Below are 12,738 nucleotides of genomic sequence, written 5' to 3'. Positions count from 1 at the left end.
AAAAGTTGAAAATAATTTCAATTTTTATTTTTCACGTTTTGAGAAATAGGTCACCGAATGCTTTTCACTCTATTATCATTTTCTAAAATGAAAATATATGCATGAAAACTTTACCGAATGTGTAAGATACTACTAAAAAAACATGGAGTGTGGATTATAAAATAGAGAGTGTGAATTTCACTCCCCTTTTAACCAATCGTATTTTATGTAAATGCATGTGAGTCACATTTAATTTTACATTAAATTACGTAAGTTTGCCACCATGAGTGCCTTTGCTCAAAATCGTCTCAAAAGGAAAATCAGAAGGAAAAAAAAAGTGAAATTCACACTCTCAATTTTATAATTCACAATCTATGACTTTTTTATTATCTCAAATTATGCCTTTTGCATCATGAGATGATACTACAAACTGTACACACAGTCATTCTTTCCGGTTTTTTTTTTTTTTCCTTTTCTGTCAAAAACCAAGTTTGGAGACTCAAAAAAAAAAAAAAAAAATCTTCTCAGCTAGAGTCCTACCTCCTCTGGATCAGTCTTTGATGAATTGGTCTTGAGATTAGTCACCAAATTCATTAAACAATGGGGATGAGTCACGATTCTGACGAGGGAGACAAAAAACGCAACTTTATTAAAATAAAGATAAACTGATGAGCTCAGAAAAATGCTTTTCGCATATATTGTTACCTTTTTTACTCCACACCTTTTTTACTCCACACCACATCAGAATAGGGTGGGTGGAGGAGAGACTGATACTTTGACTACTGAGTAAGAAGAAGCAGCAGCGCCAGAGTGAAGATGAGGAAAAAGGTCGGTGGCAGTGCTGTGCCAACATCAATGATTGTAATGGCAGTGATGATATGCTCACTCAAGTTAATGGGTGTTTCTGCTTCGCAACTCAGACGAAATCTGCTTGCCAATGGCCTTGGAGTGACTCCTCCAATGGGGTAAGCAAATATGAACTCCCATGAGATTTTCTCTGTTATTCTTTTTTGGGAACAACTGAAATGAACAGAACTCCTTAAGTCTCTTGACTGCCAAAAAAAACACAAATGCCAAGTGCCCACAAAGTTCATCACAACAGGAGCCTTGCATATTAAAACAAGAACTGTCTTTCAGATTCCAATGATGTGATCTCATCCTAGTATCAAACTTTAGCAGCGTATTGATTTAATCATTTTCACTTTTTGCTTAGGTGGAATAGTTGGAATCACTTCAACTGCAAAATTGAGGAGAAAACCATCAAAGAAACTGGTAAGTTGACCTTCTGCCTAAATCATTATTCATATACTAAAGTTGTATTCATGAAGCTATGGTAGGATAGTGATAAATGCATCTTTCTTTTTTTGTTGGACTGAAAGATGTTGGTTTTTTTTTTTTTTTACTCATACCGGTCACCGACAGTTTTTGTTTGTATCGTTTGACAGCTGATGCTCTGGTATCCACTGGTCTCTCTAAACTTGGATATAACTATGTTAACATAGGTACACTGGCATCTTTTCTTCTTTCTTTTTCATAATTGTACATGTTTTTTCTTTTTGGCTAAGCATTTTGTCACAAGTGGCTGATGAAAAACTTCATTTCCTCAAATCTAAAGATGATTGCTGGGCAGAAATAGCTCGCGATGTAAAGGTATAACATGTTTCCGATTCAATGACAAACAAGTTCAGCTTTAGTAGAGATTTAATGAACATAGCATTTCGTATTCAGGGTAATCTAGTGGCCAAGAAATCAGCATTTCCATCAGGCATTAAAGCTCTTGCGGATTATGTCCACAGCAAGGGTCTTAAGCTAGGAATCTACTCAGATGCAGGGTAACATAGCAGTCGTACACCCCAGTAAAAATATTACCTGCACAGTATTCAATTATGATATATGGACTTAGTTTTTAGAGCAAACCACTTGGTGCATGCATTGTGCTGTGCAGGTACTTTACTTGCAGCAAAACTATGCCTGGTTCACTTGGTCATGAAGAACAAGATGCCAATACCTTTGCTGCTTGGGTATGATATGTTCTAGTAATTATCCATTACAAGGATACATAGCTGATGGCAGCTGACCATACAATCCTTAATGCTGTGCTTCTTTTCAGGGCATCGATTATTTGAAATATGATAACTGTTATAATGATGGCTCAAACCCAACAGTTAGGTAATACAAAATATCTATCATTCTGCATTTAGTTCGAATCACTTTTATGTGCATATAGTTTCTATAAAGGTTCCGATATGTTTGTGTAGATACCCTGTAATGACCCGAGCTCTAATGAAAGCCAGCCGTCCCATATTCTTCTCTCTCTGCGAATGGTAATCTTAGTGTTCAACAATTAAGCAATTTCAATTTGTTACTAACAGTCTTAATTAACTGCTTTTATTTCACTTTATATTCTGTTTCATTTATCAGGGGAGATATGCACCCTGCTTTATGGGGTGCCAAGTTAGGAAATAGCTGGAGAACTACAAAAGACATTTCTGATACATGGGAAAGGTAAAGAGTCATGCTTCCCTTAACTCTGAAATGTCTTTCTGTTCATATTTGGTTCTTTCTTTCTTGCCATTCTTTTCTTTCATTTTTTTTTAAATTTTTAATTTTTTTGGAGTGGGGTTGAGGAATAAGTAGATCGGTCTTCTATTCAAGCTCCCCATTATGTAAATTGGCCATTTATTTACGGTGCCATTGTACTGTTCTTGCATTTTCCTTCCAGTATGGTCTCCAGAGCAGACATGAATGAATTTTATGCTGAATATGCCAGGCCTGGTGGTTGGAATGGTTAGTGTACCCTTAATGCACTTGCTCACCCATACTATCTGTTTGAATATCTGTGAAGTTTTTCCAAGAGATTTCTTTTAATTTTCTTCTTAATCTAAACAGATCCCGACATGCTTGAAGTGGGAAATGGAGGAATGACAAAAGATGAATATGTAGTTCATTTTAGCATATGGGCAATCTCAAAGGTACCCAACTCATGAACATTTTCTTCTGCTAGATGTTCTACAAAATGAGCATATATGTTTGGCTCATCTCATTTGTCAAAAATTACTTATAAGCAGTACTACTGCAGGCTCCCCTTCTTCTTGGTTGTGATGTCAGGAATATGACAAAAGAGACTCTGGAGATCGTTGCAAATAAAGAGGTCATCTCTGTCAACCAAGGTAACTAAAACCTTTAATAGACTATTTTTCTTTCCAGGTGAGTGAAAGTGATTATACCAAACTGAGTTGCTAATTTGTGACGATTGGCCATAACAGATCCACTTGGTGTCCAAGCTAAAAAAGTTAGACTGGAAGGAGATCTTGAGGTACAATTGAAATGCCAGAAATTCTTCTTATATGTAGGCCAAGTGATACCGAGTAAGAGTTGTTTCAGTAGAGCGATACAAATTAACTTCCATTGTTTGATTTGATTTCCACCAGATCTGGGCTGGGCCACTTTCAGGGTACAGAGTAGCTTTACTCCTTATCAACCAAGGTCCTTCGAACAATTCCATTACAGCTCAATGGGAAGACGTAGGCATCCCCCCAAATACTGTTGTTGAAGCAAGAGACCTTTGGGAGGTATGTATGACTATATATCTGGTTAAGAAGGCATAACAGCATTCCTATTCAATCTCTTGTAGCAGCTATTGCTCTTATTTTGTGTTTTTATCAAGAAGTAATATTTTTTGAACTTACATATAGTCTGTTTAATGCAGCATAAGACACTCAAGACGCGATTCGTTGGAAACTTGACAGCCACCATGAACTCTCATGCATGTAAAATGTATGTGTTGAAGCCAGTCTCATGAGTACCATGAATGAATTCAGTAGGATATTCTGAATTTCAAAGCTCAAGGTGCATGAATGAATTCAGTAGGATATTCTGAATTTCAAAGCTCAATATGCATGAGCTTCATCACTAGGCAATTAAATAATATTCTGTCTTCTCCTCATCTGTTTGACCATATGCTCGCTCGTTCCGGAACCATCCTTTCTTTCCGGCTCAAATAGTCACCTCGTCAAAAATAAGGACTAATTTTTGTGTACGTGCATTTGCTCATCATTGCAGGCTACAAATTGCAAATCCTTTGTAGCCTGCAATCTTTCTCTATGAGCTTACAAAGGAGAAGACGAGCATCATGATTTTATGAATTTTATGTAATTTTATGGATTCGGCTCCTCTAAAGTGAGGAGGGTGTGAATTTACTTTAATTTCATAAAATCTATACTTTCGGTTTAATCTAAGGGTCTTGATAAATGACACATCACTCTTCCACTAATTTTTATTTTTTTTCTGTAACTCTCAGTTAACTTGCCGTTAACTTTACAAAAAAAAAAGTTGGAGATTTCTCCTCTGCGTTGAGTTCCTCCTTTGTTTGTGATTTATAGAATTTCTCTTTGTTTCTATGGCTGCGCACTAACCATGGAATGACTCCTTACACTTGTTTTAATGGTCTTCTCATTTCTATTTCTCCCCATCCCGCTTTCTCTATTCCCCAACTCTATTTATTTACCGTTTCGGCTTCATTCCTCTAGCGAATTCCTGAAATTCCAAGCCCTTATATCCCCCTTCTTGTTTTCTTTGAATTTAACGACTAGGGTTTCCGTGAGCAGAGTGAGTGAGCCAGTTGTACTGTACCTTTTGATTTCATGGAGGCTACGGCTGCCGCGCCAGGTGGTTTGATGTCGTTGATGACGCAAGCTCAGACGCACAAGAAGTGGCGCGCTGTGTGGAAACAAACTTACTGACTTGCGATTCAATTTTGCATAAATTGCAGCAACGGATTGAATGGTTAAACAATAGCTTTATCAATCGAAGTTCTATATTCTGTTAAACAATAGCAACGATGAAGACTCTTGAAACTTCTTGGCTTCCCAGTACAACAATCGGAGGCCTATTTTTGTTGCGTTCACAATTAAACATGATAGAATATGACAAAATCGATTATGTATTTCCCCATTTCTTGGTTAAGACTTCAGAGGAGAGAGTACCAAAAAACAATCATTGCAAAAAATCGTGGAATAAAGAATGAGGCCAGGCAAATTGGCAAAAGACTTGCGATTCCAATAACAGAGCATGTAAACAACCACCATATATACATATACTAAACCCAGGGATGTTCCCCTGGTCAGTAGCTGACCAGGGATGATATGGTCAACTACCGTCCGATTGAAATCGGACAGTTGACAGCTCTCTAGCTTTTTAAAAGATGAGATCTGTTAACCGTTCGATTGAAATCGGACGGTAGTTGACCATATCATCCCTGGTCAGCAAGATGAGATCTGTTAACCGTTCGATTGAAATCGGACGGTAGTTGACCATATCATCCCTGGTCAGTAGCTGACCAGGGGAACGACACTCATACTAAACCTTCACACATATATATACATGTATACCTGCATAACATACATACCTTTTGACGTGGTTAAATATAAGAAGACCATTTCTTTGGTTAATGGGCAGCCATGGAATCAAAGAGAAATAGAAAGGAAGCACGTACAAAGAAGAAACGGCGCAGAGGAGAAATCTTAACTTTTTTTTTTTTCCTAGAGTTAACGGCAAGTTAACTAGAGTTTAGACAAAAAAAACCAAAAATTGGTTGAAGAGTTATGTGTCATTAATCAGGACCCTTAGATTAAACAGAGAGTCTAGATTTAATAAAATTGAAGTAAATTCACTCTCTCCTCACTTTAAAGGAGCCAGATCCTAATTTTATAACCCTCTTAACTTTAGAGGATCCATATCCGAATCATAAAGTTTTAAATGGGAATGAACTAGAATCTAGATTTTCAACAAAAAAAAAATAAAGGAAACAAAATCTAGACTTTCTATCCACAATTCATGATTTTGTGACTATAGAAGAGGAAAATGACATCGGTGAGACACTAGCCCATGAAGAGGCTCAGGTACCTGAAAATAAGGAATTTTTCGTAAACTATGTGTACACCAATGAGTTGTGGGATCGTAGAGATATGATCATAGACAATATATTCTCATTCACAGTAGCTACTGAAATAATAAAAGGCGATGACATTGAACCTCGCTCTGTTAATGAATGTAGACAGAGACATGACTGGCTCAAATGGAAAGATGCAATCCAAACTAAATTAAATTCTCTAGAAAAACGCAGTGTTTTCGGACCTGTTGTCCAAACACCACCCAATGTCAAACCGGTTGGATATAAATGGGTATTTGTGAGAAAGCGTAATGAGAAAAATGAGATTGCAAGATATAAGGCGCGACTTGTTGCGCAAGGTTTTTCACAAAGGTATGGGATAGATTATGAGGAAACATATTCTCCCGTAATGGATGCTATCACATTCTACTATCTAATAAGTTTAGTAGTTTCGGAAAAACTTGATATGCAACTTGTAGATGTTGTTACTGCATACCTATATGGTGAGTTAGATACTGATATCTACATGAAAGTCCCAGAAGGACTTAGGTTGCCTGAAGCAACTACAAAACCACGCAATATGTACTCAATCAAACTGAGACGATCCTTATATGGATTGAAGCAATCTGGATGAATGTGGTACAACCGCCTCAGTGAGTACCTACTTAAGGAAGGATATGTCACTGACCCTATATGTCCTTGCGTGTTCATTAAGAAATCAAATTCTGGTTTTGCAATAGTCGCAGTTTATGTCGACGACATGAATCTGATTGGAAGTTCTGAAGAACTTGGAAAAACTGCTGAATATCTAAAGAAAGAATTTGAAATGAAAGACCTTGGAAAAACAAGGTATTGCCTTGGGCTGCAGATTGAGCATTTGGAAAGTGGGATTCTTGTCCATCAATCTGCTTATACAGGAAAAATTCTGAAGAGATTTGGTATGGACAAAGCTTACCCACTGAGTACCCCAATGGTTGTTCAGAGTCTCAACACTATATATGAAAGATCCATTTCGTCCAAGACAAGATGACAAAATTATCCTTGGTCCAGAAGTACCATATCTTAGTGCTATTGGTGCCCTACTTTATTTGGCACAATGTATAAGACCGGACATTGCATTTGCAGTTAGTGTGTTGGCAAGATATAGCTCTGCTCTAACATCACGCCATTGGAAAGGGGTAAAAGACATTTTACGCTACCTTCATGGTACAACAGATATGGGTTTATTTTATACAAATAAATCTGTTGATAATCCCACGATTGTTGGATATGCTGATGCAGGATATCTCTCTGATCCGCATAGAGGTCGCTCTCAAACATGATATGTTTTTACTTGTGGAGACATGGCAATTTCATGGCGATCATCTAAGCAAACACACGTGGCAACTTTCTCTAATCATTCAGAAATAATTGCATTATATGAAGCTAACCGAGAATGTCTTTGGTTAAGATCAATGATTCGCCACATTCGAAGTACTTGTGATTTACCTTCAGTAACTGACAATCCAACAGTCATGTATGAAGACAATGCTGCTTGTATTGCTCAGATTAAAGAAGGATTCGTCAAAGGTGACAAGACTAAGCATATCGCACCAAAGTTCTTCCATACTCATGAGCTTCAAAAGAACCAAGAAATTGCAGTTAAGCAAATTCGATCCGATGAAAACTTGGCTGATTTATTCACCAAATCTCTACCTAAATGTACCTTCCAGAAATTAGTAGAAGGAATTGGATTGAGACGACTCTCGAAGCTATCAGGTGATGCATGCAAGGTTCAGGGGGAGTTTTCAATCAGGGGGAGCATAAAGAATCATGCTCCCTAGAACACATGCGTGTTGTGTTCTTTTTGTCTTTCGACCAGAGTTATTTTTGTCCCACTGGGTTTTTGTTACCTGCCAAGGTTCTTAATGAGGCAACAGTAAGCGCGTCCAACATCATCATCAATTAGTGGACATCCAAGGGAGAGTGTTGTAAATATTAATTCTTATGTGGCTGTCCACGTTATTAGTTAGGGACCTACATGTAATATCTCAATAATTTAAATACTTATCATGTAAACCCTACCTCTATATAAGAGAGGCCTCTGAGACTAAATAATACACTTCTCTATTTTCATTTCATCTCTCTTTATACATTTCTTACTCTCTACAACGTAAGTCTATTTTATAACATCAGTATAATTCTTCCAAAAATAAAAATAAATAAAAACGGGGGCCCAAAGCCCCGATTCCAGTCCAATGAATATAGTGGGCATTGCCACTCCTACTGATTGGGCATTTAAATTTTTACGAAACAAAAACAAAAAAAAGTCAGAAAACTGGGGAACGTCATATCCAGGCGCTCCCGCAGCCACCGGAGACCGAGGGCGACGGCGACGGCGATGGCCTCTTCTGCCGCAGAAAAACCACTCCCTTCCTTTGAGTTCTCGGCCGATTCTCCGCCGGCGAGACTGAAACTCAGCCCCGATCAGTATAACTACTGCTCCCAGGCTCTCAAATTCTTCAAAGACAAACTCCAGATGCCTCACCAGATCAACCAAGAGTTCGCTCTCTTACAGGTCTTTGCTTGCACTTCATCTCAATTTTCACAAAATAGGTTATTGAAACTTGTGATGGATGCTAGGGCAAGAGGATCACAGCATCTGAGATGAAGAGAAGTTGCACTGTGGCTCTGGACCCTGTCAATGTCACCAAAAATCGCTACACCGATGTCTTACCATGTATGCCTGAGCGAGTTTCGCTCTCTCTCTCTCTCTCTTTCTACATTGCACTTGTACTAGTTGAGACTAGAGCTTAATAGATTATTATCTTGTTGTTGGCTTCAGTTGATCAAAATAGGGTCGTTCTCAAGTCTTGTAAAGATTACAGACCTGAAGCAAGGGGCTACATCAATGGCAGCTACATCTCGGTAAAAGATTTGTTTTTGTACCTTACTCGGTTCATAACATGGGAGAGCTGCCCTCAGTATTGACTCTTTGTGTAGGCTTGTTCCTCTGAAAGCATTTCTAGGTTTATAGCTACACAAGGTCCACTTCCGCATACCTATGAGGATTTCTGGGAGATGGTACTTGAGAACCATTGCCCTGTAGTGGTCATGCTTACTCGCTTAGTCGACTATTACAAGGTACTTCTCTGGTTGTGTTTTTGTGATCTGAATCATTTACAGAACATCGGCCCTAATATATGAAATAGTGATTCAATCGTCTTCATATGAGGTTTGATGTTTTAAGTCTCAAGTCATTCAGAGAAAAAAAAACAAAAACAAAAATATTTTAGCAATAATTTTTCTCAATAATGACTGCAATCCCTACTTATATCAGCTTTAGTGACACACCTCAATGATCATGCAAGATCCCACCAACTAAATCTTGAATCCATATATTCATCATAACAATACATTGGTACTAGTGTAAGAGTGTTCTTGTACGCTTTGTCTAGGTGGATAAATAATCTTTACAATTGTTATTTGTACTGATATATTGTATATCTTCTTATATGTATGTGCAGATGGTCAAGTGTGGAGATTATTTTCAGGCAGAAGATGGTCCTAGAGAATTCGGTAATATAACCATAGCCACCAAGTGGACAAGAACCACTTGCACTTCATTAGTATTGCGCCTTCTGGAGGTCAGCAGTAAGGAGGTAAACCCATTTGCATTCCCTTCAGAATATGTACAACTGTTAAATCAGAAGTAAATTATACAAATAGAACTCATGTATCATATTAAACACTTTCATTTGTTTTTAAAGAAGTATGGCATGATTGATTCTTTCTGCTATACCAATCAGGGATAAAATAAGGGAAGTGAAATCCACACTCCCTCTTTCCCTTTTTGATTGAAATTTTTATAAAACGACAAAACTAAAGACTAAATTTTAACTTATTATAAAAGGAAACATGGAGTGTGGATTGTAAAATGGGGAGTGTGAATTTCACTCCCCTAAAATAATGTGGCAGCGTTTGTGAATGTTGGGGGAAGGATCTTTTTTTTTTTTTTTTTTTTTTTGGGGGGGGGGGTTGAGGTTTAATTTGACATTCCATGTGAAGCTTATCAGTCGAATTTTGGTTTCAGAGAGCCATAAAAAAAATGTTCACTTTTAGTTCAGTTCTGCAGATTCTTGTTTCTTGTTGAGGGAAATTATAGGATTTATATTTGGGTTCTTTTACATAAAGTTCTTGAGATAAGAGATGCCCCCTGTTTAAGATACATGAATGTTTCAATTTTTTTTTTTTTTGTTATTTCTTTTTTCTTTGAAGAAGGAAAATGTTCCTTGTTCCTTATATGATTTCCCAACTCTTTGTAAGCCTTTTGACCTGTAATCTTAGATACTTACTATTACAATGGATGTATTGTTTAAATTATGTCATTCTTGACTCTTAAGATATTAAACGTGAAATTGAAAGCTGTCTGACTCCCCTTTCCTTTTTAGTTAGAGGAACCATCAATGTCTGTGCTGCATATTCAGTATCCTGAATGGCCTGACCATGGAGTTCCCACGGATACAATTGCTGTTCGTGAAATATTGAAGTCAATATATCAAGTTCCACCCAACCTTGGCCCAGTAGTGGTGCACTGCAGGTTGCACATTTTTGTTACTTCCATTTATGTCTTCTACATTTGTAGTAAGTAACATTTATTTGTCTGACACACTTGCTCTCCTCAGTGCAGGTATTGGGAGGACTGGAACATACTGCACAATTCATAATACAATTCAGAGAATTCTTTCTGGGGACATGTCTGCTTTAGATCTTGCTAATACAATAACCACGTTTAGGACTGAGCGTATTGGAATGGTGCAGACACTGGTATCTTCTTCCCTGTTTGCCATATTGCTGTTTAATTCTTCCCTTTTAGGGTCGTTTTTTTTTTTTCCTCCTCTTCTCCAATAAGACTTCTCTTTATGCTTCAAACTAGATTATTGTAGAAATACGCGATTTTAAAGTAAACCAATAAAGCTACAGATATAGAAATAACAGTAAAACTACTTCAGTTTTCCACAGGTAAAAAGTGACATTAATTCCCAAAATTACTCCATATGGATGTTGAAATAAATTTTCTGTATCCTAACCCAAGGTCTCTTTATGTCTTATCCAACATCCAAGCATTTCACTTCCATGATTAGAATAACAATAAGAAGCCTTGCAACAGAACATGTTGCAGAAAACTATCTTAGTTGATTAATAGAATTATTTTACCAAAAACATTGCTTTGGTTTAGTGCACTTACACTTGTTGCAACTTACAAGGGTATTCCATAATCTTGTTTTTCCACTAGAGGCAGTTCTGTTACCCAAGGTCTTACTGCACTTTTATCGATGCCACTTTTAGTGAATCTTCTTCTGTGATGAAATGCTTGAAATATCTTGGTGCTTTAAATTGTTGGTGGTTATATTTAACAGGGTTTCATAGTAATCGGGCAATCTATAGTTACACCAGTGTCCAGCGGTGTATGATAATCAATCTTAAAGGTTCTGCTAAATTTTTGGATGTTTTTATAGACTTTAAGATTTTCGTCTGAATTGTTTAGCTAAATTTGTTGATAATATATAGAGATAATGTAATACTGTTATCCTCTTTTGTCTGCCAACCATTTTTCGAAAAAAATTTTCAACTCTCTTACTTTGTGGTTGATTAGGAGCAATATTTTTTCTGTTATTCTGCAATCATTGATGAATTGGAAGACCTCATGGCGGATCTGAATGGTGGAAGGTGCTCAAAAGAGGTATGTCACTAAAGCTGTTTAAATCGTTGTAGTGGTTTAATAGTGTCCATGTGGTTAGCCATTAAGCTTTAGTTGTAATTGTGAAATACTGAAATAAACTATCCGCTGCTTTATTTTTACTTTTTTGGTTGCTTCTTGTGGCAGCTAGGTCAATAACAGTAAGAGCTCAAAGTAGTATGCCTACTTACCTGTTGAAGGAGTGAGCGACCTTAATGTAGCTTCTCGTATGTTTGTGCACGAAAGATATGATGCTCATCTCTCTGGTGGAACAAATAGTTTTTTTTTTTGGACAAAATGGAACAATTAGTGCTTCTAAAAGCTAATTATGTCTCCTAATTCTACTTTTTAATATACCGTGCGAATAATTTATTAGCCTCTTCTGTTCCTGATTTATGTAATTAGACATTTCGAGTGTCTTGTTCGCTGCGGAATTCCAACAAGACGACCATTTATGTCCAAACTGTTAAATTGGTACTTCTTGGCTAAAGCTCATGATTTTCACTAGGGGTGGGCACCGGTCGGGTTAGATTGGTTTTAAGCCAAAACTGTTTCCAAATTCTCCAATTTCGTTGGGCCTAATTTCAAACCGAGAATCGATTTATCCTAAGATGGGCTGAAATAATGGTTTGGCCCGGTTTGGTTCGGTCCAATTTAATGAGCCTAATTATATTTCAGGATGCATAAAAAAGTTTATTGTAATCTGGGGTTCAGGCTCTATGTCATCTCCTTTTGTATTCTGCAATTTCATTAATCAAGGGTTGAGGGCAGTTGCACCAGTCCCATTTCAAAAAAATTATCTTTTAACTATAATTTTTTTTTAGGGTCCTTGACCCAAAGCCCCAAAATGAGCAAAAGTTATCCCACTTATCCCAGCAACAGATTTTAATTTCCACTAACCCAATTTAAAATAAAATGTCGATTTTGCCCTAAGACTAATTAATAATTTACATTGTATGCCACTCTTCTCTCTCCCCGATCTGCAACACGCACTCTCTCTCCTCCCTCCCTCTCTCTCTCCTCCGATGTGAATTCTCTCTCTCCATGCCAGCTTGTCCAGGACCACGCCTCCAACCGCCATGGCTTGCACGTCGTCAGCGCCGGCAGTCGATGGTAATTCGTTTGTAGACTAGAAGCCGGCGATCCTCTC

The 12,738-nt window shown here is 37.5% G+C and overlaps 2 protein-coding genes across 7 annotated transcripts; both read left to right on the top strand.

Moving 5' to 3' along the window:
* Positions 1–707: 707 nt before the first annotated feature.
* LOC112169051 (alpha-galactosidase 1) lies at positions 708–4,212 on the top strand. 4 transcript variants are annotated; one of them, XM_040508944.1, is made up of 16 exons: positions 709–944; positions 1,193–1,251; positions 1,425–1,481; positions 1,595–1,629; positions 1,708–1,811; positions 1,925–2,000; positions 2,090–2,148; positions 2,238–2,303; positions 2,401–2,484; positions 2,702–2,766; positions 2,869–2,951; positions 3,059–3,149; positions 3,246–3,295; positions 3,411–3,551; positions 3,689–3,803; positions 3,850–4,212. In XM_040508944.1, exons 1-15 carry the CDS (start codon positions 796–798, stop codon positions 3,779–3,781), a joined length of 1,212 nt encoding a protein of 403 aa, XP_040364878.1. In that variant the 5' UTR covers positions 709–795; the 3' UTR covers positions 3,782–3,803; positions 3,850–4,212. The 4 variants fall into 4 exon arrangements, with proteins under 4 accessions (XP_040364879.1, XP_040364878.1, XP_024161761.1 ...); XM_040508945.1 differs by having other exon boundaries at positions 708–944; positions 3,411–3,503; positions 3,689–4,212; XM_024305993.2 differs by having other exon boundaries at positions 3,689–4,212.
* A 3,921-nt stretch (positions 4,213–8,133) lies between these two features.
* On the top strand, positions 8,134–12,043 carry LOC112169041 (protein-tyrosine-phosphatase PTP1). 3 transcript variants are annotated; one of them, XM_024305978.2, is made up of 9 exons: positions 8,134–8,426; positions 8,492–8,588; positions 8,694–8,776; positions 8,852–8,992; positions 9,376–9,510; positions 10,300–10,448; positions 10,534–10,675; positions 11,505–11,591; positions 11,740–12,043. In XM_024305978.2, the coding sequence occupies exons 1-9, from the start codon at positions 8,250–8,252 to the stop codon at positions 11,764–11,766; spliced, it is 1,038 nt and encodes a 345-aa protein (XP_024161746.1). In that variant the 5' UTR covers positions 8,134–8,249; the 3' UTR covers positions 11,767–12,043. The 3 variants fall into 3 exon arrangements, 2 of the variants coding, with proteins under 2 accessions (XP_024161746.1, XP_024161747.1); XM_024305979.2 differs by having other exon boundaries at positions 8,135–8,426; positions 11,736–12,043; XR_002924507.2 differs by lacking the exon at positions 11,740–12,043 and having other exon boundaries at positions 10,539–10,675.
* Positions 12,044–12,738: the final 695 nt, after the last annotated feature.

This window comes from Rosa chinensis, chromosome 6 (genome assembly GCF_002994745.2).
Source record: "Rosa chinensis cultivar Old Blush chromosome 6, RchiOBHm-V2, whole genome shotgun sequence".
In the NCBI taxonomy this organism is placed as follows: domain Eukaryota; kingdom Viridiplantae; phylum Streptophyta; class Magnoliopsida; order Rosales; family Rosaceae; genus Rosa; species Rosa chinensis.
Note: the sequence above shows the minus strand (reverse complement) of the source record. Positions and strands in the feature narration are given on the sequence as shown.